Source organism: Trichechus manatus, unplaced genomic scaffold, assembly GCF_000243295.1.
Source record: "Trichechus manatus latirostris isolate Lorelei unplaced genomic scaffold, TriManLat1.0 scaffold00212, whole genome shotgun sequence".
NCBI classification, from domain to species: Eukaryota; Metazoa; Chordata; class Mammalia; order Sirenia; family Trichechidae; genus Trichechus; species Trichechus manatus.
The window spans coordinates 2,715,962-2,742,751 of record NW_004444148.1 but is presented as its reverse complement, the minus strand read 5'-3'; the positions used below and the strand labels follow the sequence as shown (position 1 = coordinate 2,742,751).

General features: G+C 38.3%; 1 protein-coding gene across 5 annotated transcripts in view; it reads left to right on the top strand.

Moving 5' to 3' along the window:
• The window catches only part of HMGCS1 (3-hydroxy-3-methylglutaryl-CoA synthase 1), a 32,561-nt gene extending 6,360 nt beyond the window's left edge, over positions 1-26,201 (top strand). Inside the window, exons 1-11 of one of the 5 annotated variants that reach the window (XM_023742511.1) lie at positions 3,870-4,117; positions 7,469-7,527; positions 16,983-17,440; positions 17,782-17,907; positions 18,414-18,578; positions 19,661-19,826; positions 21,064-21,234; positions 21,731-21,837; positions 22,858-22,983; positions 23,215-23,378; positions 24,445-26,201. In XM_023742511.1, the coding sequence (XP_023598279.1) occupies positions 16,993-17,440; positions 17,782-17,907; positions 18,414-18,578; positions 19,661-19,826; positions 21,064-21,234; positions 21,731-21,837; positions 22,858-22,983; positions 23,215-23,378; positions 24,445-24,534 (1,563 nt within the window). In that variant the 5' untranslated portion in view covers positions 3,870-4,117; positions 7,469-7,527; positions 16,983-16,992 and the 3' untranslated portion in view covers positions 24,535-26,201. Of the gene's footprint in view, positions 1-3,869; positions 4,683-7,468; positions 7,528-16,982; positions 17,441-17,781; positions 17,908-18,413; positions 18,579-19,660; positions 19,827-21,063; positions 21,235-21,730; positions 21,838-22,857; positions 22,984-23,214; positions 23,379-24,444 lie in introns of those variants that run through there. The other 4 variants (XM_023742508.1, XM_004388447.3, XM_023742510.1 and 1 more) reach the window with 4 other exon arrangements.
• The last annotated feature ends 589 nt before the right edge of the window (positions 26,202-26,790 follow it).

Below are 26,790 nucleotides of genomic sequence, written 5' to 3'. Positions count from 1 at the left end.
TTTCTTTTGTTTTTGTAGATTTTGTTTTTACTGAGACTTTATGTTTTTCTTTATTTTGATGAGTAGGTTTGTTAACTTTCTTTGTGGTTACCTTGAAATTTATCTTTATCTTCTTAGGTTTGAACCATTCTGTTATTACTTGGTATCACCTTGCCTTCCTCTCCATTAGAAAGTTCTGTACCTACACCATTCATTCCCTCTTTTATTGTTCTGATGTTGTTGTCATTTACAGATCAACCTCTCTCGTTCCCTGTTGTAGTTCTTTTAGTTTTGGATAGTCTTTGAGAGTTCATTTCCTAGTTTGTTATCTGGCTGGTATGATCTTGCATCCTAGTTTCAGGCTGTGGTCTGGTGGTGTTCTCAAATGAAAGGACACCCTTTAATAATTCTTGTAAGTTTGGTTTGGTTTTTACGTATTCCCTTAATTTCTGTTTATCTGGAAGTGTCCTAATTTCACCATCATATTTTAGCCAGAGTTTTGCAGGATATATTTATTCTCGGTTGGCAGTTTTTTCTTTCAAGGTTTTATATATGTCATCCCAATTGCCTTCTTGCCTGCATGGTTTCTGTCGAGTAATCAGAGCTTAGTCTTATTGTTTCCCCTCTGTACGTGACTTTTTGTTTTTCTCAAGTTGCTCTCAGGATTCTTTCTTTGTCTTTGATTTTAGCAAGTGTGATTATATGCCTTGGTGATTTTCTTTTGGGGTGTATCCTACATGGGGTTCATTGAGGTTCTTGGATGTTCAGCTTTTCATCTCTCAGGCTATTAGGGAAGTTTTCTGTCAGCAGTTCTTCAGTAATTCTCTCTGTGTTTTCCATTTTCTCCTCCTGTTCTGGAACTCCGATTACTTGCAGATTTTTGCTTTTAATTGTATCCCACATAATTCTCAGGGGTTCTTCATTTTTCTTCATTCTTTTTTCTGATTTTCCCTCAAACAAAATTTTATCCAAGTGTTTATCTTCAGTTTCACTGATCCTGTCTTCCGTTGTTTCAAACCTGCTCCTCAGCCCTTCTATGACACTGTCCATTTCTGAAATCTTGTTGCTTATCTTTTGGATTTCTAATTGTTGTTTTCGTATGATTTCTAGTTGTGAATTTATTTTGGCGTTTTGTTCCTGTATTATTTTCCTGAATTCTCCCGTTTTTTTGTCTGTATTTTGCATGAATTTGTCTGCCTTTTCTGTGAATTTGCCTATTTTTTCCTCATTTTTGTCTGCTTTTTGCTTCAACTCTTGGATAGCTTTGAATATTAGAGATTTGAATTCCCTATCAGGTAATTCTAGTGCCTTTTCTTCTACTGGAACGTCATCTGGTGTTTTATTTTGGATGGCTGCTGGAACCATCCTGTCCTGTTCTTTTATATGTTTTGATATTGTCTGCTGTCTTTGGGACATTCAGTAGTTTTTTTCTTCATTTATTGATTTTAGATTTGTTCGTTCCATCCTGCTTTTGTTTTATTTGGTTATGTCTGAGCAGGCGGGCTGTGCCTTCTTTGTTTGCTCGTCTGTGGGCAGGATACTTTTCACCTCCTTGTCCAATGGGCACGACCAGTTGCTCAGCTATGGTGCAGCAGGGAAGGTCCAGCTGAAGGGAGGGGGCTGGATGGGTTGTTTGTGGTATGTACTACGGCTGACAGGGTGGGCCGGAAGTCAGTGCAGGGTAGGCTCCAGTGGCCCATGCCTGTGCTGCTCAGGGGTATGATGTTTAGCACTGCAGGTAGGCAGGAAGGAGAGGGAAGATTGTGGAGTTAAAAATGGGTGTGGAAAAGAAGATAGAAGAAACAGGAGCCAAAACAAACAAAGAAACAAAAAAAGAGTGTTAAGGGAGCTTTCTGTTGGAGTGGAGAGACAAGAAACCATGAAATGGAGAAATACAAAAAAGAGAAATAAACAAATAAATAATTTTAAAAGAAAAGAAAAGCCCTCAGGTATCCCACTGGTGCAGCTGCTCAGACTGGAGAAGTGGCTCCCTGACCATGCAGTGCAGCCTGGCTAGAAGGGGCAGAGATGTCACACAGTGCCAGGTATTCAGGAGACAGGAAAAGAAGGTAAGTATAAAGAGATGAGAAACTTAGAAATGAAGAAAAACAAAAAGGAAAAAAAAAGAAATGCCCTAAGGGATCCCACTGACGTTGCTAAGCAGATCGGGGAAGTGGCTCCCAAGCTGTGCAGTACGGCCAGCTAGAAGGGGCTCCCAAACAACAAAAAGAAAAAGAATACAAACTAACTAAACTGATCAGAACAGAACAAAACAAAGAAATCAAAAACAAACAAACAAACCCAAAAACAATAAAAAAAAGTCCCCAGGGATCCCACCAGCATGGAGGCATGGACCAGGGAAGCAGTTCCTGAGCTGAGCGGTGCTTCACAGCGTTTCAAGAAGCAAAGATGGCACATGGAGCTGGGTGTTCGAGAAGAAGGAGGGGGAGGAGGTGAGAGACAGGGAAGAAGCCAAAAAAAGTGGAGAAAAGCAACACCACCAACAAAGAAATGGCACTGAGAGAGCCAGCCAGTGTGGGTGGGGTGAATCCAAGCGGCACAGAGCTGGTGTCTCCTGGCCAAGAGACTTGGGCTGGCGGGAAGCAGCAGAGGCCAAGAGGAGGGAAGAAGGGTAGGAGGTTGGAAAGCGTATATCACTGGTTACCAGATGCTTTGTCTCCTGCTGGGAGCTCCATGAAGCTGCTTTCCTGTACCCACTGTCTGCCAATCTCCGACAGGAGTCCAAGATGGTGAATCCTTGCTGCGTTAGCTGAAAGGGGACCTCCGCTGGTATCTCTCCTCGCTTTGTTCTCTGTCAGTTTCTTTTTCCATTTGGTGCTTGGCTGAGTTCTTTGTCTCTTCATTTGATGCTTAGGGTTCCAGGATTGACGTTTGTCTCTGTTTTACTTAGTTTTACGGGTCTTTGCTGTGGAGGGATGGCATGGTGCTTCTCTCTATAGCACCATGTTGGCTTCTTTTTTTTAAATTTCAGTTATTTTTGTGTGGAGAAGAAGGAGGGCAGGGATGGATATCTTATTGGCGGGGGGGTGGGGGAGACTTTAAGTCTAATCTTTGTCTGTCTCTCTCCTAAATTTGTAAATTTGCCCTTTATTCCCCTAGATCAGTTCTAGTTTAGTCAGTAATCCCAGTTCTCAGAAGGTATTCTCCATGACGAGAGTTGAAAGGATATTATGTTTGGGGCCTTGCTTTTGATTTTGTTTGTTTTCTTCTTGAATATTTCTCCAGAGTGCTTTTTACATCTTGTTTCTTTTAACTGTGGGACTGATTTTGAGATTTTTGACTTAAATTTTAGATAGCTTTTCTCAGAGGAGGTGTTCAACCCTCAGATATTGATGTAATTTGGATTTCCTGGGGTGTAGTGGTTAAGTGCTACGACTGCTAACCAAAAGATCAACAGTTTAAATCCACTAGGTGCTCTTTGGAAACTCTATGGGGCAGTTCCACTCTGTCCCATAGGGTTGCTATGAGTTGGAATCAACTCAATGGCAACGAGTTTGGGTTTTTGGTTTTAGGATTATTTAAAACCTGGTTGGGCCTTCTGTAATCCAGTGGAACTGAATGTGGAAGGATGTTGTTGGAGTTGTGAATGCAGGAACTGCATTATTTAGTTTCATTTAGAAAGGAATAGTCAGTCTTATAATTTTAAACTGGGTTACCAAAATACCGAATGTCATAGAAGGGTGTGGTATTTTTTTATTTCTCAAGAAGGTGGTAGTATGGATTTAAAACGTTGAGAAACATATTACCTAATCTGATGGGAGGATGCTGGGACTAGACTCTTAATAGTCTAGTCATCCTAGTGCTTTGCATGGCTCGTGTTCATATGATGTCTGTCAGCTGAGTGTAGTAGAGAAGAAGCTAATCTTTGGAAGCTCACAGTCTTCATCTTTGCAGGATTTGTGGTTGTGGAGGTGTGTGTGCATATAGGAATGATTGTAAGACCAATAAATTTTCTTTTCTGATTCCATTTGGACACCTTACATTTTTCACTTTAGGATTTGGGAAAGATTCAAACCGACCACTTGAACAGCGGCAGTACAGAGCCAATTTCCTTAAGCTCCTGGACACTGGTGCTGCAGCTCATTTCAAAAGTGATAGCAGAAAGAACAACTTACTGGTGAGGGCTGCTGCAAGTACTTGCATCTAAAAGATTTGTCCTCCGGTTGTTATAATTCCAAATTGAGCCCCTCAAAAAATGGCAGGGCACACGTACGTCTTCCATGTTAAGGAATCCCTTTACTGCAAGATCCCAAAGCGATTTCAAAATACAGCTCCTCTCTCAAGAGGAGTCTAGGAACCTAGTATGGATAAGAAGACCAGCTCATAACTGGTTTTCCGTAAGCATTACGATATGAAGACTTTGGTGTAAATGACATACCTGCTTTAGGATTGGCAGGGCCGTGATTAGAAAACTCACTTTATTTGTGGTCAATCTAGGAAGTCTTCCTTAGAGCAGGACCTTGAAATAAGTTGAATCTGATAAGTCAGACCAGGCAGTCTGGGGGGAGGCAGGCAGGCAGTGATGTCCAAATTTCTGAATATGCAGAATTAGACCAGTGTATAGGTGTAGGTAAAGCTTTCTTAACAGCAGTTTTTGCTTGCTTGCTCGTAGGGGTGAGAGGTTGCCAGCTCATTCTTAATTTCCTGGATTTCTCTTTTGTAAAAGTGAAAAAGACCAGCAGGTAATTGCTTACAGTTTATCATCTACCAAACTGTGTACTGAACTTCTCTGACTACTTATTTGAATCAAGGCTTAAAGAGGGAGCCAGAAAGAGGAATTCAGAACACTGATTTTCCAAAAAAGCCCAAATTTCCAAGTTAGGGAGAAAGCATCCTTGCACAACCCTGACTGGCCCTAGGCAGTCTCATCATTATTCAGTTTTAATCTTGGCCAAACTGATCCTGCCTGTATTGCATTTCAGGAGTCTCCAAACGTGCTTTCTGGTAACCTGCTCAAAGGCTGCAATTCATTAAGTGCTTCCTGACCCGTGTTGCTTCCCTCTCTCAATTGCTCTGAAAAGACTTCCAATTAGAAACAAGCTGATGATCTGCTAGAAGCTTTGGCAGTACTGGTTTAGTGAGAACATTAGAGAACAGCAGTTGCAGAAGAGAACAATATGAGACCTGTCACAGAAGAGCCTAATACCTCTCTGATTGAGTCTTCTTCTAAAGTGGCATTCACTGCCTCATTTCCTTTCCTGGTCTCCAAGCCTCTTTCTCCTAAGAATTTCTTTTACTAGTGATCGTATTGACTTCCATCATGTTATCCTTAAGTAGCACAGCAGCCTTTGTGAATCTTCTTTTTTCTACTACTTCCTTTTTTGCACTAGTGTTCTCTCTCGATTCCACTAACCCCCATCCCCAGTTTAAATAATCAAATCAAAAGGGGGAATATTGACAGTTTAGGGGAAATTTCCTTATCACACATAGTGTCAAACGCATATACATACATGGCTTCAAGAAGAAATATTAGTAAGTTATTTAAACAGTTACAACATAGAGAAGGACTCATGTTTTCCCCCACCTAAGAGAACTGTGATCAGATTAAAAACCCATTGCCGTTGAGTCGATTTCGACTCATAGCGACCCTAGAAGGTATAATTTGCAGATTACAAAAGCATAGTTTTAGATAATAAAGAACAAAAAAAAAAAAAAGTTATTTTCTCAAGCTCTCTATATAATGTAGTAATTAAAGGGAGACATTTTTAGAATGTAATAGTCTGTCTTTTCCTATGTGGTAGGGGAAAAACATCATAAAGTTTAGTGAAGCAAAAAGAAAGTTTTATTTGGCATATATTCAAAAGGACAAAAGTAGGCAGATGGACAAGCATGCTGCCACAGCCATGTCTTCCCGAGTCCAAAGAATATTACAGAATACGCAAGAATGGGAAAACAGACAGGCATGCTGCCATAGCCATGTCTGCCCGAGTCCAAAGACCATTACAGAGTTATCAGTATATATTAACATTACACATGGGCCAAACCATTGCAAGCTTCACCTTTTCACAGATTGGCTAGAAACTGAGATCCTACATTTTGAATTGTCTTTCTTAACAATCATTGGTACAGGTTTCAGTAATGAGAATCAGGAGGGTCTTCATTGGTCCAACAAATTTCTATTCACTAAATGCTAATAGAAAAAGATCAGAGTAGAAAGTCTTTTGTGTTCTGTTTGATTGGCTTTATGTGAAAGTTGCCCTAAAAGATATTTTCCAAGATTATCTTAGCTATTGTGTTTATACCTCAGGGCCCAGTTGATGTGTCCTTGTGAGCCCTTGTGAGCCCAGCTCCAGCTGGGTCACGTTCTGTATGCTCAAGGAGAGGGAATAATAACTCCAGTATTATTTCCTAAATCACCTACAAAACTCAAGTTTTTAGAAAATGTTTTAAATTTTCATTTCTTTTGGGAGGATTAGTAAAATAAAAGGAACTAAGGTTGTGAAGAGCTCTTAATTAAATGATCTAATCACGTAAAAGAAGTAAAGCTTTACTAAATAGCATCTAAATATGGCCTCCAGTTAATCAGGCAAGAACAGATGTCAAATTTGCTAATAATTAGAGAGCAAAGGAAATTGTGTGTGTATGTTAAACATAGGAGCTATTGTCTGAAGTAACAAACAGTCCTTCAAAACAGAAGGACTGGAGAAAATGCTCCAAATTCACTTTCCCATTTTATTTCCACTTAATGTAAATGATAATACTTAATGCTCCTTTGTCTTGATTTGTCTAATGCTTATCTTTTTGACACAAGCACTGAGGTGGGGAAAGCCACTTTCTAAAGGTTGGGAGGAGTGGAAAAGGTGGCAATGTTGAAAAATAAGAGAATAGGATTAAATATATCGAAATGACTAGGTCTTGCAAGAAAGGTACGTATTTTGTTTGAAAAATACCAATAGGGTAATAATAGTCAGTGTATTGGTGATTTACATTATCATGAACCATTATTCACATATGTTTTCTCATCACAACAGGCAGGGCAGGTATTAGCTCCATTTTATAGGTGGGGAAATTTTGACTCAGATGCCTTGGCTTGCTAAAGCCACAAACGCCTAGGACGAGAGAGTAGCCTCTTGACTGTGTAAGGTCTTTCACTTCAGACATTTGCTAACTTTGCCAGTATAATTTCCCTCAATATTCTCAAACTCAAATTTAGTAAATAAGACTGCAGCGCTGCCAGCATCATGCTTGTTTAAAGCCTGAACCGGTGATATAAGTTTCAGTACCAGGACTGAAACTACCACTTGCTACAAGAGCTAATAAAGATGTGGGGTGGGGGGGCAGGGGGCTGGGGAAAGGTTTTTTTAGCTATAAGTATCTTTTTTTTTCCCTAAGAAAAAGTCAAATTCTGTTTTACATAAGGTAATTGGACAAGTAAATGCTTTATTTTTAACTCTGAATTGGAGTTATAGTATTTGAATTTGTGTGGTGATTTATGACTTTAAAAGAAGCTCTTATTTGAAATTCCTAGTGCCTGAAGGAAGAAACAGTGACAGACCTGGAGACTGCAGTTCTTTATCCCTCACACAGGTACGGCATCCTGTCATGCTGCTAAGAAAAGTTCTCCTCTCTGCTGGAAGGGGGATTTAATTTTTATCCTAGAGCAAATAACTATTTTAATGTACCATACATTCTTAAAACCCTTTTCAGGGTTATGTCTGATCTTTAAAAATTATTTAATGCCATAATGCTTCAGGAGACTGAGACTAATTTTGCATTTATTAGGCTAATGTTTAAAATCTAAAAACTAATACCAAAATTTAGTGTTCACTCATCAGGAAAAAAAGTATAGATAATAAAATGTGACCACATAATCTGCTTAATGAGAAACAATAACAGGTAAGCATTTTCTTTTGGGGATCAGGTTTGCCTTGGATCTTTGCTAGGCTTCCAGTTTAGGTGGGGACAAAAAATTGCTTTACTTTTTAGATTTAAGTCATGTGTGCCAGTAAAACCCGAAGAAAACCCGCTGCTGTCAAGTCGATGCTGACTCATAGCAACCCTATAGGACAGAGTAGAACTGCCTGATAGAGTTTCCAAGGAGCATCTGGTGGATTTGAACTGCCGACCTTTTTTGACAGCCGTAGCACTTAACTGCTACGCCACCAGGGTTTTCTGTGTGCCAATAGTGCTTTTAAAATTGGAGTCTCAAAAGATACGTATCTGGGTTATGGATCAATATTTAAAATTACGTGAGAATGGATAGCAGTTGCAAGTGTTTGAACCAATAAGCTATTTTTTTGCAGCCATTGCTTTCTGGTGTTCCCGTGGAGCACCTTTCTTATGATTCCATTTTCTTTTTGTGCCTTAGTTTTATGATTTGTCATGATTGTTACTGATTTTAGATTAGAAGGCTAGTAACATTTCATTTATTCAGCATTCAGCATCTACTAATATGCCAAACACTGGGCTGGGTACCAGGGACACAAGGAAGAACAAAGCACAATTCCTGCTCTCCAGAAGCTCCTTTGCCTTGTGCAGAGAGGCTGACCCTAACACATAGAGGAGAACCTTTGAAGGATTTTAAATAGCATCTTGACAAAGTTCAGATGTGTATTTTGGAAAGATGTCTGTTGGCCTAGGTCAGGGGAAAGAGTGGAGGCTGAAAGCTCTGATAAGGAGGCTGGTCTGAGTTCCCTGTTTTTTGTTTTTCCTTTTCCCACTTTCCTTTCATTCACAGGTTTTAAAGATTCCGTGGGAATTTTATATTGGTCCCTTTGGTGGGAATTTTATATTGGTCTCTTTGGGTCCTCCTAGGCAAGAAGTCCTCAGGGCTTCCTCATCAGCTTGATTTGATGACTCTGGAAGTAGGCCATAAAGCTTCTTTTGTCCACCAGAGGGGGCGAGCCATCACTTTAGAGAGAAAACTTGTGTCCTTTCTTGTTGGAAGATAGCTTTGGAAGGTTTACAGAGTTGTGTGGTAAAAGTGTACCTTCCTTCCCTTCCCATTTTTAAAAATGGATTTAAAAAGAATTTACATATTTTATTAGATAATGTAAATTTACATGGTCATCTTTCTCACCAGAGCTCAGACTTTTTTTTATTGCTAACGCAACACTCTGAAAAAATAATGAAATACCTTCTTACTCATAGCTGAATATTAAAAAATATATGCAGGTAATTTCTTTAACTGTCAAATTTTTTAAAACTATATTCTATTTAGAAAATTTGTGTAGTATTTGGAATACTGAATTAACCAAAATACCCCATTCCCTGGCTGGATAGAGTTAACATCACAATGTGAACAGCTTAAACCTTTAGCTAGTCTTTTTTTTTAAACTTATATCTGACCTACTTCAGAGAAGATTTAAGAGAAGGTGAAAGCACACACTTAATGGGATAGTTAAAAACAAAGATTACAGATAACTATATCAACTTTTCTGTTCTTTGAAATGCCATGGAAGCAATTATTTCCTTGTATTAACTTTATTCTCCTTCCCTACTTAATCACACTCCCCCACCCCCCCCAATTCCAACCAACAGCTAAATATTTCAAATTAGATGGCTTTTCCCTAAAAACATAATGGAAAGCCTTAGCTATCAAAAAAACCTCAGGGAATTAATAATAATGATGGAGTTAGACAAAGTAAATTTTGTTTCACATCAAGGTGTGTTAACGTGTGGATGGAGAACAGAGTCAAGACTCAGGTTCATTGATTCATTTTCAATTTGATGTGTTTGATTTATTTTAGTTAACCTACTAAGTTTTTTTTCCAAATAAAACGAGTTACTTATTTAACTTCTAAAAGGTTTCAGAGTAATTGAGTTATACCTTATTGTAACCGGAGGCTTTCAGGTCTACTCGGCGCGGCTAGAAAGACAGGAAGCGGTGAAAGCGGAAGAAGCAGCTTCATTTAGTTGGCCGAGTAAAGGAGCCCACCGGGCCTTGTGTCGCCAAGGTGGCTCCCTGAACAATGGCCCAAGGGATTTATATGGGTAAAGGAAAATTAGGTCTGGGGTCTTCAGGGACGCCCCAAGGTGGAGTCAGCCTGCAGATTGCTTTGGCCCATAAAGGCATTCCTGGGGCAGTCGATCTTCTGTGCCTGCTCACTCTAAAAGGGGGGGCCACAAAAATGACGTTTTGCCCACATCCGGCCTTGGACGTCAATAAATCATCCAAGGGACACGGTTGTTGGTACTGCGCATGTCAGGCGGCAAAACCTGGTTCCACATCAGTTTCGACTAGTCTTGGGACCGCAGTCGTTTGTTTTTCTTAAGTGAACCGGAACCGGAAGTATACCTAAATAAGGAGATATCTTAAACACGGGGTTAGTTCCTACATTACCTAATAAGAAGATAGCTTACATGCAGGGAGCTAGTTCTCATATCACATAGGAATGGCAGGTACCACCCCTTGCTTATTCAAGATGGCAGGCGTGCTGTCAGCCTCGTTATTTCTTAAGTATGTACAAAGAACATCAAAACTAGTCCACCAATGGAACTCTGGATTAATTTTGGAATTGATGCATTGTTTATACCTTCAGAAAGATTATGCATACATGTGTCCATTTTATTTCCAAAACCATTACAAGCCATTGGGCCAGGCAGAGAAAATCACACTGCCCTTAGCATGTTTAAAACTGTTTGAGGAGTTGAAAAATAATCTAAAGGGTAATCTTGTGGGGGAAGGCTGGGAAGGTGGTTTAATCTGCTGTGGTGATTTATGGGGTGATGTGTGGGGATAGCTAGTTCATGAGTATGTGGACTGTTTTTTTTTTTTTTTTAAATAGTCATAGAGCTCTTTTCTGTGGATTATGCAGAGGACTTCATTGTATTTTACCATAAATTTAGAATCTGCCTAGTAACATTTACACTTCAGTGTAACAAATTGGACAGCGAGTTTAGATGATGATAAAATTGATGGGGAGAGTTTTGTTGAGTCTCATGAAGGCAGATGTAGAGCATTTAAAGTGCCTTAGATCCACAAAGTCTGTAGTCTTACATTTGTCAGTTTATTTGAGGCACAGGAAGGGAGTTGTAGTTGAAGGGGTCAGGAATGTTAGAGTCTTATCCATACCCTTTCCAGCTTAGGGCTTTAGCTAAAATGAACCTCCCATATCAGAAAAAAAAAAAAAAACCCACTGCCATTGAGGTGATTCCAACTCAAGTGACCCTGCAGGACTGGGTAGAACTGCCCCAGAGGGTTTCCAAAGCTGTAAGTCTTTACGGAAGCAGACTGACACATCTTTCGCTTGCAGAGTGGCTGGAGGGTTTGAACTGCCAACGTTTCGGTTAGCAGCCGAGCTCTTTAGCCACTGTGCCACCAGGGCTCCTCCAAGCCTCCCATAGTCCTTCTTTATGTCCCATCCCTGGATGTTGACAATAATGTTGTTTTTCCTGTATTGAGTGTAGGACTAATGTTAGTAATTTAGGGATTGTTAAATTGTTGTTGTGTGCTGTTGAGTTGATTTTGACTCATAGCAACCCTATAAGACAGAGTAGAACTGCCCCACAGGGTTTCCGAGGCTGAAATCTTTATGGGAGCAGATTTCCATGTCTTTTCTCCCGTGGAGCAGCTGGTGGGCTCGAACCGAGCTGGTGGGTTAGGAGCCCCTGCTTAACCATTGCACCACCAGGGCTCTTTATTTAGAGATTAGAAGGATATAATTGGCAAATAGATTATGTTAAATAGATTGCGTTTAGGGCATTCTTTTTTTCATTGTGGAGTTGAGTAGTAGCAATGTATATTGTTGTGGAGAAAAACTTGAACACTGTTTCAAGTTGAAACAGAGATTTATTAAGCATTTAAAACAATTGCAATTGGGGAACTACGTAGCCCATTGAAAATGGAACCAGGTAGACCCCAGGCAGTTTTGTTATAGAAGTATTCTTATGGGGTAAGAAGAGGAACCAAACCATAGGGAGGGCAATTACAGGAAAATCAACGAATATTGTAATAATGCACTCTGATTGGTTACTGATTATTAGAAGTATAGTTAGTGATTACAGATAGTTTCACAGGATGCTTAGATCATGGTCATAAGATGATTACGTGTATTTTCTGTGTCTGTCTTGCAAAAATACCTTATTGGTAACAGCACTCTTCCTGCGTACGTGTATTTTCAGGAGTGCAGATGGTCACTTGATTGAGATTCCTCAGGGCATATGGTGTTACATCCTGGTTTTGACCACCAAGGAGAAACATTTTTCTCAAAAACATAGCTGTTAGTCTAGAGATCCAAATTAAAATTAGATAGTGTTGTCAGCATATTATGGCTCTGTCTCACTGACTGCACTGACAGTTTTCTTTCCCTGAGACAATATATTATGCTTGCGGAAATGGAGCATACAAAAGTTTAACACACTTTGTTATGCCACTCTTGCACATTCATTAAAAAAGAATATATAAGTAAGAAAATTCATTAAAGAATTGTTCAACTTTCCATATTTGGAGTCTGACTCTCCTGAATTATTTTTAACTTAGAGTTGTTGATATCTAATTTTTCACGTCATCCTCTGTGCTACCAAGAATATTGGTGATACCGCATTCCTTTAAAGAGTCCATAAAAGAATGAAAAGCCTTTGGTGTTGGCCTTTGGATTTGCAGTTATGCAAACCAGCCTACTTAGACTCCTGCTTAGGGAGTTGCCACCTTCCATTCTGTTCCCAGGTCATCCGGTTTCTAAGAGTTGAAAGAGTATTTCAGTATTGTTTCTGGGAACTTCTTTCAAGTTGCTGCCTTCACCAAAACCAGAACCCGTTGCCATCAAGACGATTCTGACTCATAGAGACCCTATAGAACAGAGTAGAACTGCCCCATAGAGTTTCCAAGGAGCTGCTGGTGGTTCCCTGTGTCCATTCATCCAGTTCCTGTCCCTTCCTGCCTTCTTGTCCTGCTTTTGGACAGGAGCTGCCCATTTGGTCTTATACATTTGATTGAACTAAGAAGCACGTTCCTCACGTCTGTTATTTTTTGTTTTATAGGCTTGTCTAATCTTTGTCTGAAAAGTGGGCTTCAGGAATGGTTTCAGTTCTGGGTTAGCAGAGTGTTCGGGGGTTCCTCCAGTCTGTCATACCAATAAGTCTGATTTTCTTATGTGAATTTGAATTCTGTTCTACATTTTTCTCCTGCTCTGTCTGGGACTCTCTGTTGTGTTCCCTGTCAGGGCGGTCATTGGTGGTAGCCAGGTACCATCTAGTTCTTCTGGTCTCAGGCTGATGAAGTCTCTGGTTCATGTGGTCCTTTAGTCCTGTGGGCTAGCATTTTCCTTGTGTCTTTGGTTTTCTTCATTTGCCTTTGCTCTGGATGGGATGAGACCAATAGATGTATCTTAGATGGCCACTTACAAGCTTTTAAGACCCCAGACGCTACTTACCAAAGTGGGATGTAGAATATTTTCTTTATGAACTATGTTATGCCAGTTGACCTAGATGTCCCCTGAGACTGTGGTCCCCAGGCCACACTTTCGTCATTTCTTCCATTTGCTTTAGCTACTCTAGGTTCAAGAGCAAGTTTCAGAGTCTCTCTGATATCCATTTTGGTCTTTTCTTTCTTTCTTGTCTTTTTAATGACCTTTCGCTTTCTTCCTGTATGATGTCCTTGATGTCATCCCATAACTCATCCGATCTTCAGTCATTAGTCTTCAATGTGTCAAATCTTTTTTTGAGATGGTCTCTAAATTCAGGTGGGATATACTCAAGATCGTACTTTGGCTCTCGTGGACTTTTTAAAAATTTTCCTCAGCTTCAGCTTGAACTTGTGTATGAGCAATTGATGGTTTGCTCTGCAGTTGACCCCTGACCTTGTTCTGACTGATGATATTGAGCTTGTCCATCATCTCTTTCCACAGATTTGATTCCTTTGATTCCTGCATATTCCATCTGGCAAGGTCCACTTGTATAGGTGCAGTTTGTGTTGTTGAAGAAAGGTATTTGCAATGAAGAAGTCATTGGTCTTGCAAAATTCTATCACGTGATCTCCAGTGTTGTTTCTATCACTAAGGCCATATTTTCAGTGTAGGCATATGGATGTTATCCTCTCACTGACAGCATTGTACTTCAGGATAGATCTTGAATCTTTTTTTTTGATGATGATGAATGCGACACCATTCCTCTTCAATTTAATTCCCAGCATAGTAGACCATATGATTTTTTCCAATTCAAAATGGCCAATACCAGTCCATTTCAGCTCACTAATGTCTAGGATATCAATCTTTATGCATTCCATTTCATTTTTGACAACTTCCAATTTTCCTAGAAGTTTACAGCTGTTTCTTCTCATTTTGAGTCGTCCACATCAGCAAATGAAGGCCCGGAAAGCTTTATTCCATCCACATCATTAAGGTAGACTCTACTTTGAGGACATTTCAAGAACATTTCAAGATCTATCCTGAAGTACAATGCTGTCAATGATAGGATAATATCCATATGGCTACAAGGAAGAGCAGTTAATATGACTATTATTCAATTTTAAGCACCAACCACTAATGCTAAAGATGAAGAAATTGAAGATTTTTAGCAACTTCTGCTATCTAAAATTGATCAAATGTGCAGTCAAGATGCATTGATAATTACTGGTGATTGGAATGGAAAAGTTGGAAACAAAGAAGGATCAGCAGTTGGAAAATATGGCCTTAGTGATAGAAACACACTGGAAATCACGTGATAGAATTTTGCAAGACCAACCACTTCTTCATTGCAAATACCTTTTTTCAATAACATAAACAGCGACTATACACGTGGACATTGGCCAGATGGAATACACAAGAATCAAATCGACTACATCTGTGGAAAGAGACGATGGAAAAGCTCAATATCATCAGTCATAACAAGGCCAGGTTCCACCTGCGGAACAGACCATCAGTTGCGCATATGCAAGTTCAAGTCGAAACTGAAGAAAATTAGAACAAGTTCACGAGAGCCAAAGTACGACCTTGAGTATATACTGTCTCAATTTAGAGACCACCTCAATGGCACTTAACAACAACAGACTGTAAATATTTGGTAGGACAAAGGTTGTCTCCCATTAACCTTATCCCAAATGTGTAGCATGTAGCATGTTGTCATTGTTTGGATGAATAAAAAAAAATTCTTATATCTGGAAAGAAGACAACTGGTATCCCTTAAGACCTTTAACTCTGATTTTGTTATTATATTTCTAGGTACTTAAGTTTTTAGGTTTTAATATACTTGTAAATTGATGACTTATGGGCTAGGGGTAAATTTCATGGTTTAATGACAGAGCTTTTGTGCTTTAGATATTCTCTCAAGATTTCAATAATTAAAAACTTATTACTGTGGCAGTAGTCTGTAATTTCATTATACCTAACACTAGCCCAGAGTTTACAGTATGGCAGAGGACAGAGTATGTAAATACGGGATTTGACTTTTCAGTTTTAGGTGTTAAATTAGCCGTGAGTTGGCAAATGCTATAGAAGTTTAGTGAACCACTTTGGCCCAGGTAACTCTCATAATCCAAGACCTTAATGTCAGTGAAGAGCTGGTATTCTGTCACCTAAGCAGCAATGTCCAATTATGTGGTATCTGAGGGGAAAATTGAGTTGTGGAATTTTAGGTATGAAAAAGATTCTTTCTCTAAAACTAAGGACTTCTGTGCCACTCTTGGGAGCCTGAAAATTAACCTTTTTTTAATTCCTGTGCCAGCTGGGTTCTGGTTAGACTGCCCATGGGAAGTAGTCAAGTGAGATTAGACGTTAGGAAGAAGATAGCTGTCTTGTTTTTGTCAGTGGCAGCAGCAGTGACGTGTAGGTTCCTGGGCTCCAGGTCAGTGACAGAGGTGCTGGTACTGGTAGCTCCAGCAGCTTCAGTTTGAGTGAAGCTCCTGGGATTTTATAACCATGTTCTCCCTTTTGCCCCACTAACCCAGCCAGCAGGTTTGTAACCATTTCCCAGTATTAAATCTCCCTATTTGAAATATCTAGAGTAATTTTTATTTTTCTGACTAATAAAACCCGCTGCTGTCGAGTTGATTGCGACTTATAGTGACCCTATAGGACAGAGTAGAACTGCCCCATAGGGTTTCCAAGGAGTGGCTAGTGCCAACTTTTTGGTTAGCAGCCAGGCTTTTAACCACTGTGCCACCAGGGAGGCTCTGATAGGTTAAGTGGTTTGACCATGGGCATATAACAGCAGTCTTGAGTGACTAGCACATTTTTGTTACCGTTGGTAAGTAAAACTAAAAATCTCCACAGTGTGATGACAGTCTAACTTTTAGTGGCTTTTTTTTTTAAAAAAAAGAAGGTGGTTTTAAGAGGTGTTGTCTAAGAGTTGCCGCATATAACGTGTGAATTGCCAGTTTTCAATTTATTAGATTTTGTTTTTGTTTTATTCAGAAGACACACTCTAGCTATAGAAAATATAGAGTATTGACCACTGACCCTATGATGGGTCCTGGAGCTTGTCTTTGCTTAATATTTTAATCATTTGGGTTCTTTGCTGGGGATTCTCTGAAAGGATAGGATTAGAACAGCAGGGCCCTTGTACAGGTTGGTTTGATGGACTTCTATGTTATGGTTCTCTACTTGTTAGGGTTCTTTAGATCAATAAAGTATGCAATATTGTTCTATCTCAAAATTTTATAAATAGCTATGAATAATCAGTATATTTATGATGAATGAATGACTTATTTAAGCTTTTTTAAGAAGCCAGGAAATAGATCAGATAATTGAATTCGGATTTGTCGGCCATATATTTACATTATTGTATTTTATCTTATACTTCTTTACAACATAGAACAATCTCATCTGAATTTTGTTTATTTCTAATAATCATGTTTTAAATCTAAAGATTTTGAATAAAGTGAAAGCCTCTCTAAAGGGCTGTACATCATTTTAAATGATAGTGTTTCATTCATACTAGAATTGCTACTTCCATATATTTAAATTTACTGCCCTAATAAAATGTACTGAACTTTAAACTAATATTGCATAATGACTGAATTCTTATTATCTGTTTTCTCAATCTGTTAACTTGAAAATCAGCAACCTATAACCTAAAACAAGGGGTTTTTTTTTTTCTTTTTAAAGCTGTCTCACCATGCCTGGGTCACTTCCTTTGAATGCAGAAGCCTGCTGGCCAAAAGATGTGGGAATTGTTGCCGTAGAGATCTATTTTCCTTCTCAATACGTTGATCAAGCAGAGTTGGAAAAATACGATGGTGTAGATGCTGGAAAGTATACCATTGGCTTGGGCCAGGCCAAGATGGGCTTTTGCACAGATAGAGAAGATATCAACTCTCTTTGCTTGACTGTGGTTCAGAATCTTATGACGAGAAATAGCCTGTCCTATGATTGCATTGGACGACTAGAAGTTGGAACAGAGACAATCATCGACAAATCAAAGTCAGTGAAGACTAATTTGATGCAGCTGTTTGAGGAGTCTGGGAATACAGATATAGAAGGAATAGATACAACTAATGCATGCTACGGAGGCACAGCTGCTGTCTTCAATGCTGTTAACTGGATTGAGTCCAGCTCCTGGGATGGTATGTTACATGCCTCTGTTCCAAAAGAAAGCTCTCCTTGGGGATGAATAGGCTCAAATTACCTTTTAATTAATGCCACATGCAGACTCTTACCAGTTATGGTTGTTTGAATATATTCAGAAAGATAGCTATGACTTTCATCTTATCTGAATTACGAATTAGTTATCTTTATCCCTTGGGACAAAATGATCAATTCAAAATTTAGTTGGAACATTTTCTTTCTTTACCAAAGATTGGGAAAGGATATTCTGGGGAAAATATAACAGACTTCAGTTTACCTGCATGATATTTATAGGGTTAATCATCTTCTTGTGGGTGAGCTAACAAAAAATATCTTACAGGACGGTATGCCCTGGTAGTTGCTGGAGATATTGCTGTATATGCCACAGGAAATGCTAGACCAACAGGTGGAGTTGGAGCTGTTGCTATGCTAATTGGGCCAAATGCTCCTTTAATTTTTGAGCGAGGTGAGTGTTTGGGAATTTTTTTTTTTTTTTAAAGCACAATATGCTGAGAAATTTGAACATATACAATTAAAAGCTAGTACTTAGTTGAGGGGTAATTAATATGGGCACTGCCTGCTAAGTGCTTCATATGTGTTAATCTTTATAGTAGTCATATGCAGTAGGTGGTATCATCCCCATTTTAGAGAGAAGTAAAATGGGTTGAAGTAGGTTTAAGTAACTTGCCCAGAGTCACACAGTAAGCAGCAAGTGTAATTTATTTTCAGCTTAATAGAGCAATTGTGGTCCCTGCATTGGATTTGTGAAACTTGAATGAAAACGTATACCAAAGGAGTCTTCGGCCTGTTTGTGGATACTATTATGTTTCATTTAAAGTACACATTGATTTCACCTTGTGATTTCTATACTGCTAGAAGGGAGAGTTGGAAGGTCCCAGATAATGCAATGTACCTATATATAAATATCAAGAAGTAGAAATACATGGACATCTTTCTTTTTGTTTCTAATAGGGCTTCGTGGGACCCATATGCAGCATGCCTATGACTTTTACAAGCCTGATATGCTCTCTGAGTATCCTATAGTGGATGGAAAACTCTCCATACAGTGCTACCTCAGTGCATTAGACCGCTGCTATTCCGTCTACCGCAAAAAGATCCGTGCCCAGTGGCAGAAAGGTAGGTTTTATCAGTTTTCTGTGGTGTTGGTATCTGTAGAGGGCCACGTAATGTGCTGGGTGTCTTTAGTGAGAAACTAATTTATGGGCATCCTTCATTATTGTCGTTCAACCATTTCCTCCTGACCCACCAAACAACATTTTCCTGTAGTTTCTGGGAATGTGTAATTTAGGAAAAGAGGTAAGCTTTGGGAATGAGCTATCTGCAAAAATGCTTAGTTTGATTTACCCCTAGTAAGAAAATCAAAGTAGGGGAAAAGATAGTAACTTCACTTTTATTTACCTTTTGAGGGAAATATTTTAATAAGGTTTTAGTTTGTAGCAGTGATCCAGAGAAAATAAATTGCTGAACTGATCTGCTTCTCCTGCAGTCTGTTTGCACTTGACCTGTGAATGTGTATTTGCATTTTCAGTGTCTTCATTAATACTAGTCGTTAAACCTGAAAGAGTTCTTAAGATACTAGAAAGGACAGTATTTGAATGAATGCTGTTCTAACACAGAGTACTACATAAAGTATGCGCTTTCTGTAGCGCAAATTTGCCTTATGGAGGTTGTGAGAGAGGGTAAGAAATAATATTTAAGAGCACAATGGCTCTGGATAAGAAGCATTTTTGCAGTATGTAAAATGTCACATTATTTAATAGTATGTATTTAACAGCGCAGTGAATTTCTAACCTTTTTTACTAGGACCATACTAAGAAGTAACATCATTGTATGTGTATGCTAAACTGAAATAAAAATGTTGTGAAGTTACTTACTTGTTCTATGAGTTACTCTGTTTTATTTTAAAAAGACTATTTTAAAACATAAATTGGTCCTTACTCATTCAATTGATTACATCACTCACTAATGGGTTATGACTCTTAAGTTTGAAAAACACTGTAGCGGTATATATTATTACATCTCTGGATGTCTTTTGATATACATTTTAAATCATAGATTTTATTATGCAGTGTATTTCTGGTTGCTTCCTCATTATGTGCTGTTTAAAGGTATAAAAACATCCTGACCATGTCCTAAAGTCAAACGTCCCAATTAGTGGCCTATATGAATGTCATCATTTTCTTGTACTTCTCTTTCAGAGGGAAATGATAGAGATTTTACTTTGAATGACTTCGGCTTCGTGATCTTTCACTCACCATATTGTAAACTGGTTCAGAAATCTCTAGCTCGGATGTTGCTAAGCGACTTTCTTAATGACCAGAACAGAGATAAAAATAGTATCTACAGTGGCCTGGAAGCCTTTGGGTAAGAGGAGCTATTATGGTTTTTTTCTTTCTATATTAGAGCATTTATATCTGTGAAACTATTGTTTGTACAAACCTGAAAAATTTAGAGTCAAAAGGATCTTAGAAATCATCTAGCCTAACCTATTTATCTCATCAGTGAATAAACTGAGTCCCAGAAAGGTGTGACTTACCTACGCTAATTCTTTAGTCATTTCTATTCAGATGAGCTTGATTTACTCCTTTTAGCTCCATTCCCATTGCCATCATGATTGTACAACTCTCTAACCAAAAAAAAAAACCAAACCCGTTGCCGTCCAATCGATTCTGATTCATAGCGACCCTGTAGGACAGAGTAGAACTGCCCCATAGCGTTTCCAAGGAGCACCTGGTGGATTTGAACTGCTAACCTTTTGGTTAGCAGCCGTAGCTCTTAACCACTACATCACCAGGGTTTCCACGACTCTCCTAGTGTCTGTATTTACAACAACAGCCTCTTAACTCTTCCCCCTGCCTCTCTTTACTCCTTGTGTCCATATCCATTCTGCACACTATCCCTATTAAAGTTTGCTTTCATATCTGTCCAAATTTTTTCTCACTTTTAAGACTCTTTAGCGTGCCATAGGAGTCCTTGGGTGGCATAAACAGTTGAAGTACTCACCTACTAACCTAAAGTTTAGAGGTTCAACTCCACCCAGAGGTGCCTCAGAAGAAAGGCCTGGTGATCTTCTTGCAAAAAATCAGCCATTGAAAACCCTACGGAGCACAGTTCTACTCTGACACACATGGGGTCACAATGAGTCAGAGGCAACCGCTTTTTAGCATGCTATGCTTTTAAAACTCATTCTATTTCTCCCTGCCCGTATCCATTTCTCCTCCATTTGGTAAAGTTCCACCCAACTTTTAGGACTTGGCTCTTATAACATCATGACTTTTCTGATTAAATAGCCATTATTATGGACTTGAAACAGTATTATATTCTGTTTGTTAACAACAAAGCTCTAATGGGTTTTTTAACCCATTGGAATCAGTTGTCTTAACTTGTTATAAAAAAACCTTGGAAAAGGGACCGTATGTGTGCAACTGTTTTTATGTTTTCCATAGCAGTTAGCATAGCTGGGTATGCAGAAGGGTGGCTTTTAACTAATGGGAAAACAGAATCACACAATACAGATTTGAATATTAATTAGGCCCCCTATTTAATAAAATAAATGTAGTCTTTGAACACTGTAAAATTGTCTTTTTTATAAATCTTTCAGGGATGTTAAATTAGAAGATACCTACTTTGATAGAGATGTGGAAAAGGCATTTATGAAGGCTAGTTCCGAACTCTTTAATCAGAAAACAAAGGCATCTTTGCTTGTATCAAATCAAAATGGAAATATGTACACATCTTCAGTATATGGTTCCCTTGCTTCTGTTCTAGCACAGTAAGTATAAATTTCAGCTGTTTACCTCACTTTAGGGTGTTAGATTTCTAACACCGAATCCAGGGTGTCAGACATGTTATATTGGTGGTAGGTCATAGACAACATTTTATTTTCACACTCTCTAATATGCTGTTGTCCATAGACTTGAAGGATATATGGGTTGAAGCTAGGGTTCTTCCAGAAGTATTTGTGATTTCATATTGGCTTTCCTGGCTACTGTTTTCATGGGTTCATTATTCTTGACCTATAGTTGAAGCATAAATCCCCAGTTGACAAAGTAACTTATTTTATGGTATAGTAACTTATTCATAAACTCCATCGTTCCCAAAGAGATGAAGACTCTTGTTTTCAGGCTGTTTACTGTAACATTAAAACTTTAAATTAGATCCCTGAGACTATAATATGAAATTTTATTCCCACTTATATGGCTTTCCACACATTATGGCTTAGAATCAAACTTCTTAATAATGGCTTTTTTTTTTTCTCCCCTATGCAGGTATTCACCTCAGCAGTTGGTAGGAAAGAGGATTGGCATCTTCTCTTACGGTTCTGGTTTGGCTGCCACCTTGTACTCCCTTAAAGTTACACAAGATGCTACACCAGGTGAGTGCCGAGTCTTCCAACGACAGTGTATCAAGAGCCTACTGTGCTAAGGTTTATTCAGCAGGCTTTTCAAATGAGCACTTGAATCTGTCCCATACAGCATTATAGCATTTTTATCTTTATTACTTCTTTCAATACAGGCACATTTTTACCCTCTGTCCTAAATTTGCCTTTACTAGGTAAAGGGTAGGACTGTGTCTGAGTCAGGGTATCTTTTTTCTTCCAAGTCAGAAAAAAACAATCAGCTTTTAAAATTGTTTATGGCATAGTGTTTCCTTCTTTGGCAAATTATTTTATATCTTAACTCATTTTTTTTAAGCATGTATAAACCCATCACCATTGAATCAATTCTGACTCATAGCGACCCTATAGGACAGAGTAGAACTGCCCCATGGGGCCAAAGAGCAGCTGGTAGATTCAAACTGCCAACCTTATGGTTAGCAGGTGATCTCTTAACTACTGCACCACGAGGGCCCCTTAAGCATAGATAGCCAGGAGGTATAGGTATGGAAGGGAAAGCATATTTATTTAACACAGGCAGCATATGAATCTTTACACTAATGACTGAGTCTGATGGTATGAGTGAATAACATCAGAATCATTTCTTTTTGGTTTGGTTTTATACTAAATTACCTAATTTTTATAGAAGATTTATGGTTTGGCCTCTATTTAAAGAAACTTTTGTGCCTTTGCTGAGCAGCAAAGAGCAAGAACAAGGAAAACTGATGGAAGACTTGACATTACTTTAAATTTATGCAATGGATTGACTATAGAGAAGTTACTTAGCTTCAGATCCCACCAATGTCCTAACTTGTCTATTGGCTAATATTGAAACAAATGTGTAGTCAGAGGTCATAGAAGGCTGTGTCAAATAGATCCCGTCTTAGCTACTAACTAAACAATAGCCAGTAGTTCTAAGAGAGATGAAAAGTTGATTTTATCCTTTCAGCAATATTTTGTTCAGGCTTCATTTACGCATACTATTTTTAGTCTTAATGTTGGAATTATTTACTCTTTTAGGGTCTGCTCTTGATAAAATAACAGCAAGTTTATGTGACCTTAAATCAAGGCTTGACTCAAGAACTTGTGTGGCACCAGATGTCTTCGCTGAAAATATGAAGCTCAGAGAGGACACTCATCATTTGGGTAAAAATTTTAATTTGTGTTTAATCACATAAATATATGTCCAAAAACCTATTGGAGGGCTACAATAATGTTAAACGTGCTACATATAAGATAGAGATATCTAGGCTTTATTTAGTAGTAATTTTTGTGGATAAAGATCTTAGGGAAATATGTAGCTTCTTATCTTCAGATTTATTACCAGATGAGTTATATATCGTAACCAGTTTTTCATATTCTCTCCTTTTCTTTTAGGCAACTATATTCCCCAGGGTTCAATCGATTCACTGTTTGAAGGAACATGGTACCTGGTTAGAGTGGATGAAAAGCACCGAAGAACTTATGCTCGGCGCCCCTCTCCAAATGATGACTCTTTGGGGGAAGGAGTAGGACTTGTGCATTCAAACACAGCAACTGAGGTAAATAAAGCTCTTTGTGTCTGGTCTTATGCTTTGACTGGGTAAGAGGTTTCCACTCCCATATCTCAAGGCTTAGGGGACCTAACTGAGATTCAGCAACTTAAAGAAATGCCAATAAAACAGTGTAATTCAGAGCAAGGGCTCTGGGATTGGATACCAGCTGTGCCACTTTCCAGTTGTATAAAGTGCTTTGCGCTTAAATTATTAGCATTTAAAAAATGCACAGTATTGTTGTTGTTGTTAGGTGCCATCGAGTAGGTTCTGACTCATAGCAACCCTACTAGCTTTTATTAATAATACCAAAATTTAAAAGAAGACTAATCTAGGGAGAAGGCTCCTATGTGATATATGTGTTAGTGAGAGATGGAGTAGGGGCAGGGTGTTGAGCCCTCACATGTTTTCTCTCAGACCGTTGTCAAATTTGTCTCCAGGTGTCAAGAAGTAATAACAATAGCTATGAATTGAATTTGTATTGTATGATAGTCCCTTTACTTAGATTCTCTTATTTAACCCTTACAACAGTCCCCTTGAGGTAAGCAAAACTATCCCCATTTTAGAAAAGAGGTTCCAAGAAGTTAAATGAGTTGTCCAATGTCATAGCTAGTAAGTGTGAAGCCAGGCTTTAACCAAGGGCTTTATAACCTGGAAGTTCTTTCTTTTATTTTTCTACTCGTTGCAACTTTGCTGAATTCATGGTCTTGCTCCTTGATGTTATACAAATTAGGTAGCTAGTCATGCGACCAGTGCTTGAGCTGCCAATGCAAGATGTAACAAAGCACTGTGTTTGGTGGGTCTCTTGCTATGTAGGTAATGTAATAAATACACCATAAGATGAAGAATGGATATTTATTTCCCTCCATGAAAAGTTATATAGGACATATATATTTAGCATATATATATTACATTTATATAAATGTATATAAATTTACATTTATAAATGTAAATATATATATATTTATATATCTCCAAAGTTGTCCTTTATCAGTTTTTCCCTAGGAACTTAATTATTGCCATGACTGTTTCCAAAAAAAGTCTTAAGAACCAAGTTTTTTTCCTTTCATTTTAGCATATTCCAAGTCCTGCTAAGAAAGTGCCAAGACTCCCTGCAACAGCAGCAGAACCGGAAGCAGCTGTCATTAGTAACGGGGAGCATTAAGATACTTTTGTGAGGTGCAAGACTTCAGTGTGGGTTGGGGTGGATGGGCTATGGGAATGGTTGGGGGAATGGGATGTCTGGGGACAATTTTAAAGGATTACATGTTGCCTCAATTTTTGTGTAACTGACATGGAGCCTGGAAAACTTGCGTTCTTTGTAAAGTCTTAGCTAAGATGTTTCCTGTTGTGGTTTAGCTGATGCTAAATGTACCCAAATGACGAGAAGGGCTCTGTAAAACTTCATACCTCTCTGGCTATTTGTATGCATGAAGGTTAGCTTTTAAATGTGGTGTAATGAATCGTGTGCTTCTGGTAAAAGAAAACAGAGGTACTAGTCTCCACTTTAATTTTTTTTTTTTTTAAACACGTAAGAATTTTGTAATACTTTGAACAAATAAGATTACTGAAAATGTTTGTAGCTTGGGGAATGTGGTCGTTAAATGTGATATGCACAAACCCTGTTTGAAATGTGCTCTTTTTCTAAAATTTATAAATCTTAAGGGGAGAGGGAAGAGTTAGGACAGTAGCACTCGTTCTGGAAACTGGAATGTTGGTTGGTTTAAATCCAGCCCAGCAGTGACTGACTGTTATTGTAATGACTTCGATGAACAAAGAGATGCTAGCACTGAGAGACTGCTGGTATTGACAAGATGGTACATTTGGAAGTTCTAAGTCAGCTCCCAAATCAAATTCAAAGTAGCCTATGCTAAACAACATTGAGATGTTATTGGAGCTACGTATGAGAAGGTTTGTTCCTGCAATCCTTCTTTGTACCTTATTTTGAAGGACAAATGACTCCTTTCTCTGTCTGCCTTTTTTCATTTAAAGCAAAAAGGTACAGGATAGGGGCAGGGCGTTATTAGGTTAGTTCTGATACTTCAATGTTATAAAATCACCTTAAAGACAACCTAAATTCATGATGTAAGTGTTCTTTTTTCTTTTTGTTTGTATCTGTCCAATGAAAATAAGAAATTACAACTCAAATTTTTATATACTCTGCCTAGCCAAAAAGAGTATTCCACTTCAGGGTCTAGAAGTAGAATTTATAAAGCATTTTCTCAGACTTTCACCTTAAAAAACAAAAACAAAAACTATCACATGGGGTGGATAAGAACGCTGGTTAGACAGTTATGTAGATCTTTTTGGTGCTGAACTTGACATGAGCCTTAGATTGTAAAATAGAGGTAGTTGGAACTAATGTACAGAACTAAATTTTTTAAACTTTATTTGCTGTAAAATTCTGTGAAGTTTCAGTTACCTAAAATAACTTACACAAATATGAAATGTAATGTTTCAAATTGCAAGGTAATGTGTATTGTAGTGTTTGTAAAATATCCTTGTCTAATAATAACTAGTAGTATTGTGATTTGTACAGTCATAATTTGTTAAAATGACTTCATTTTAACATCCACTGATGTAGGTTAATAATGTAAGTTCAGATTTAAAGATAATGGGAAGCGGTGCATGTAATACTTACGCAAGTATTGGGAGTTTGGTATGTTTTGAAAAAAAGTATTTTAACTTTCGGGGGCCAGGAAATGGGTTTTCTCAAAGTCCATTGCCGGCAATGGGCAGGCCTAGTAATGCTTGGCACAGAGCATTAACTGCACACCTTATTAACAGAGAGGTGAATAACTTTGAAATAAAGTTTTAGAGAAATATTTCAGATATTGAGTAGTCTTTTTTTAACCACTGAACTAACAACTGAGTCAAGAAATAAGCTAATGTGTGTGTTTTTTGTTTTGTTTTAGTATGTTTTTTAAATGAGGGCATTCATTTTATTTCTTTCATTCATTTAACATTCATTTCATTTCACTCTGCTTAGGCCAGAAATAAAAAGATGTGCCAGGTATATAGTCTTGTTTTCAAGGAACTATTAGTCTAGCGTGGAGGAATTTATACTGGTTATTTATTATTCTTACACTCCAAACAAAGAAATTAATTCCCAAAATGGGTGGTAAGCATGTATAAACTTTGCTATAAATATTCATGAAGTGAGTTAACTGGGTTTTCATAAAACAGAATGCAGGACTAAGAGTTAGCAATTAGAACAAATTTTGTAGCCAGTATGGAACTACTCACTACCTGCTAGAGCTTCCAGTGTAAAGGTCCCATGTTACTTGTGATCCCAGGGGTTTTTTAGAGGGAATTCTTGCATTGGCAGTAAAATTGGACTAGGTAATCTCTAAGAGGAGTCCCTGGGTGGCACAAACAGTTAAGCGCTCAGCTGCTAATGGAAAGATTGGCAGTTTGAGTT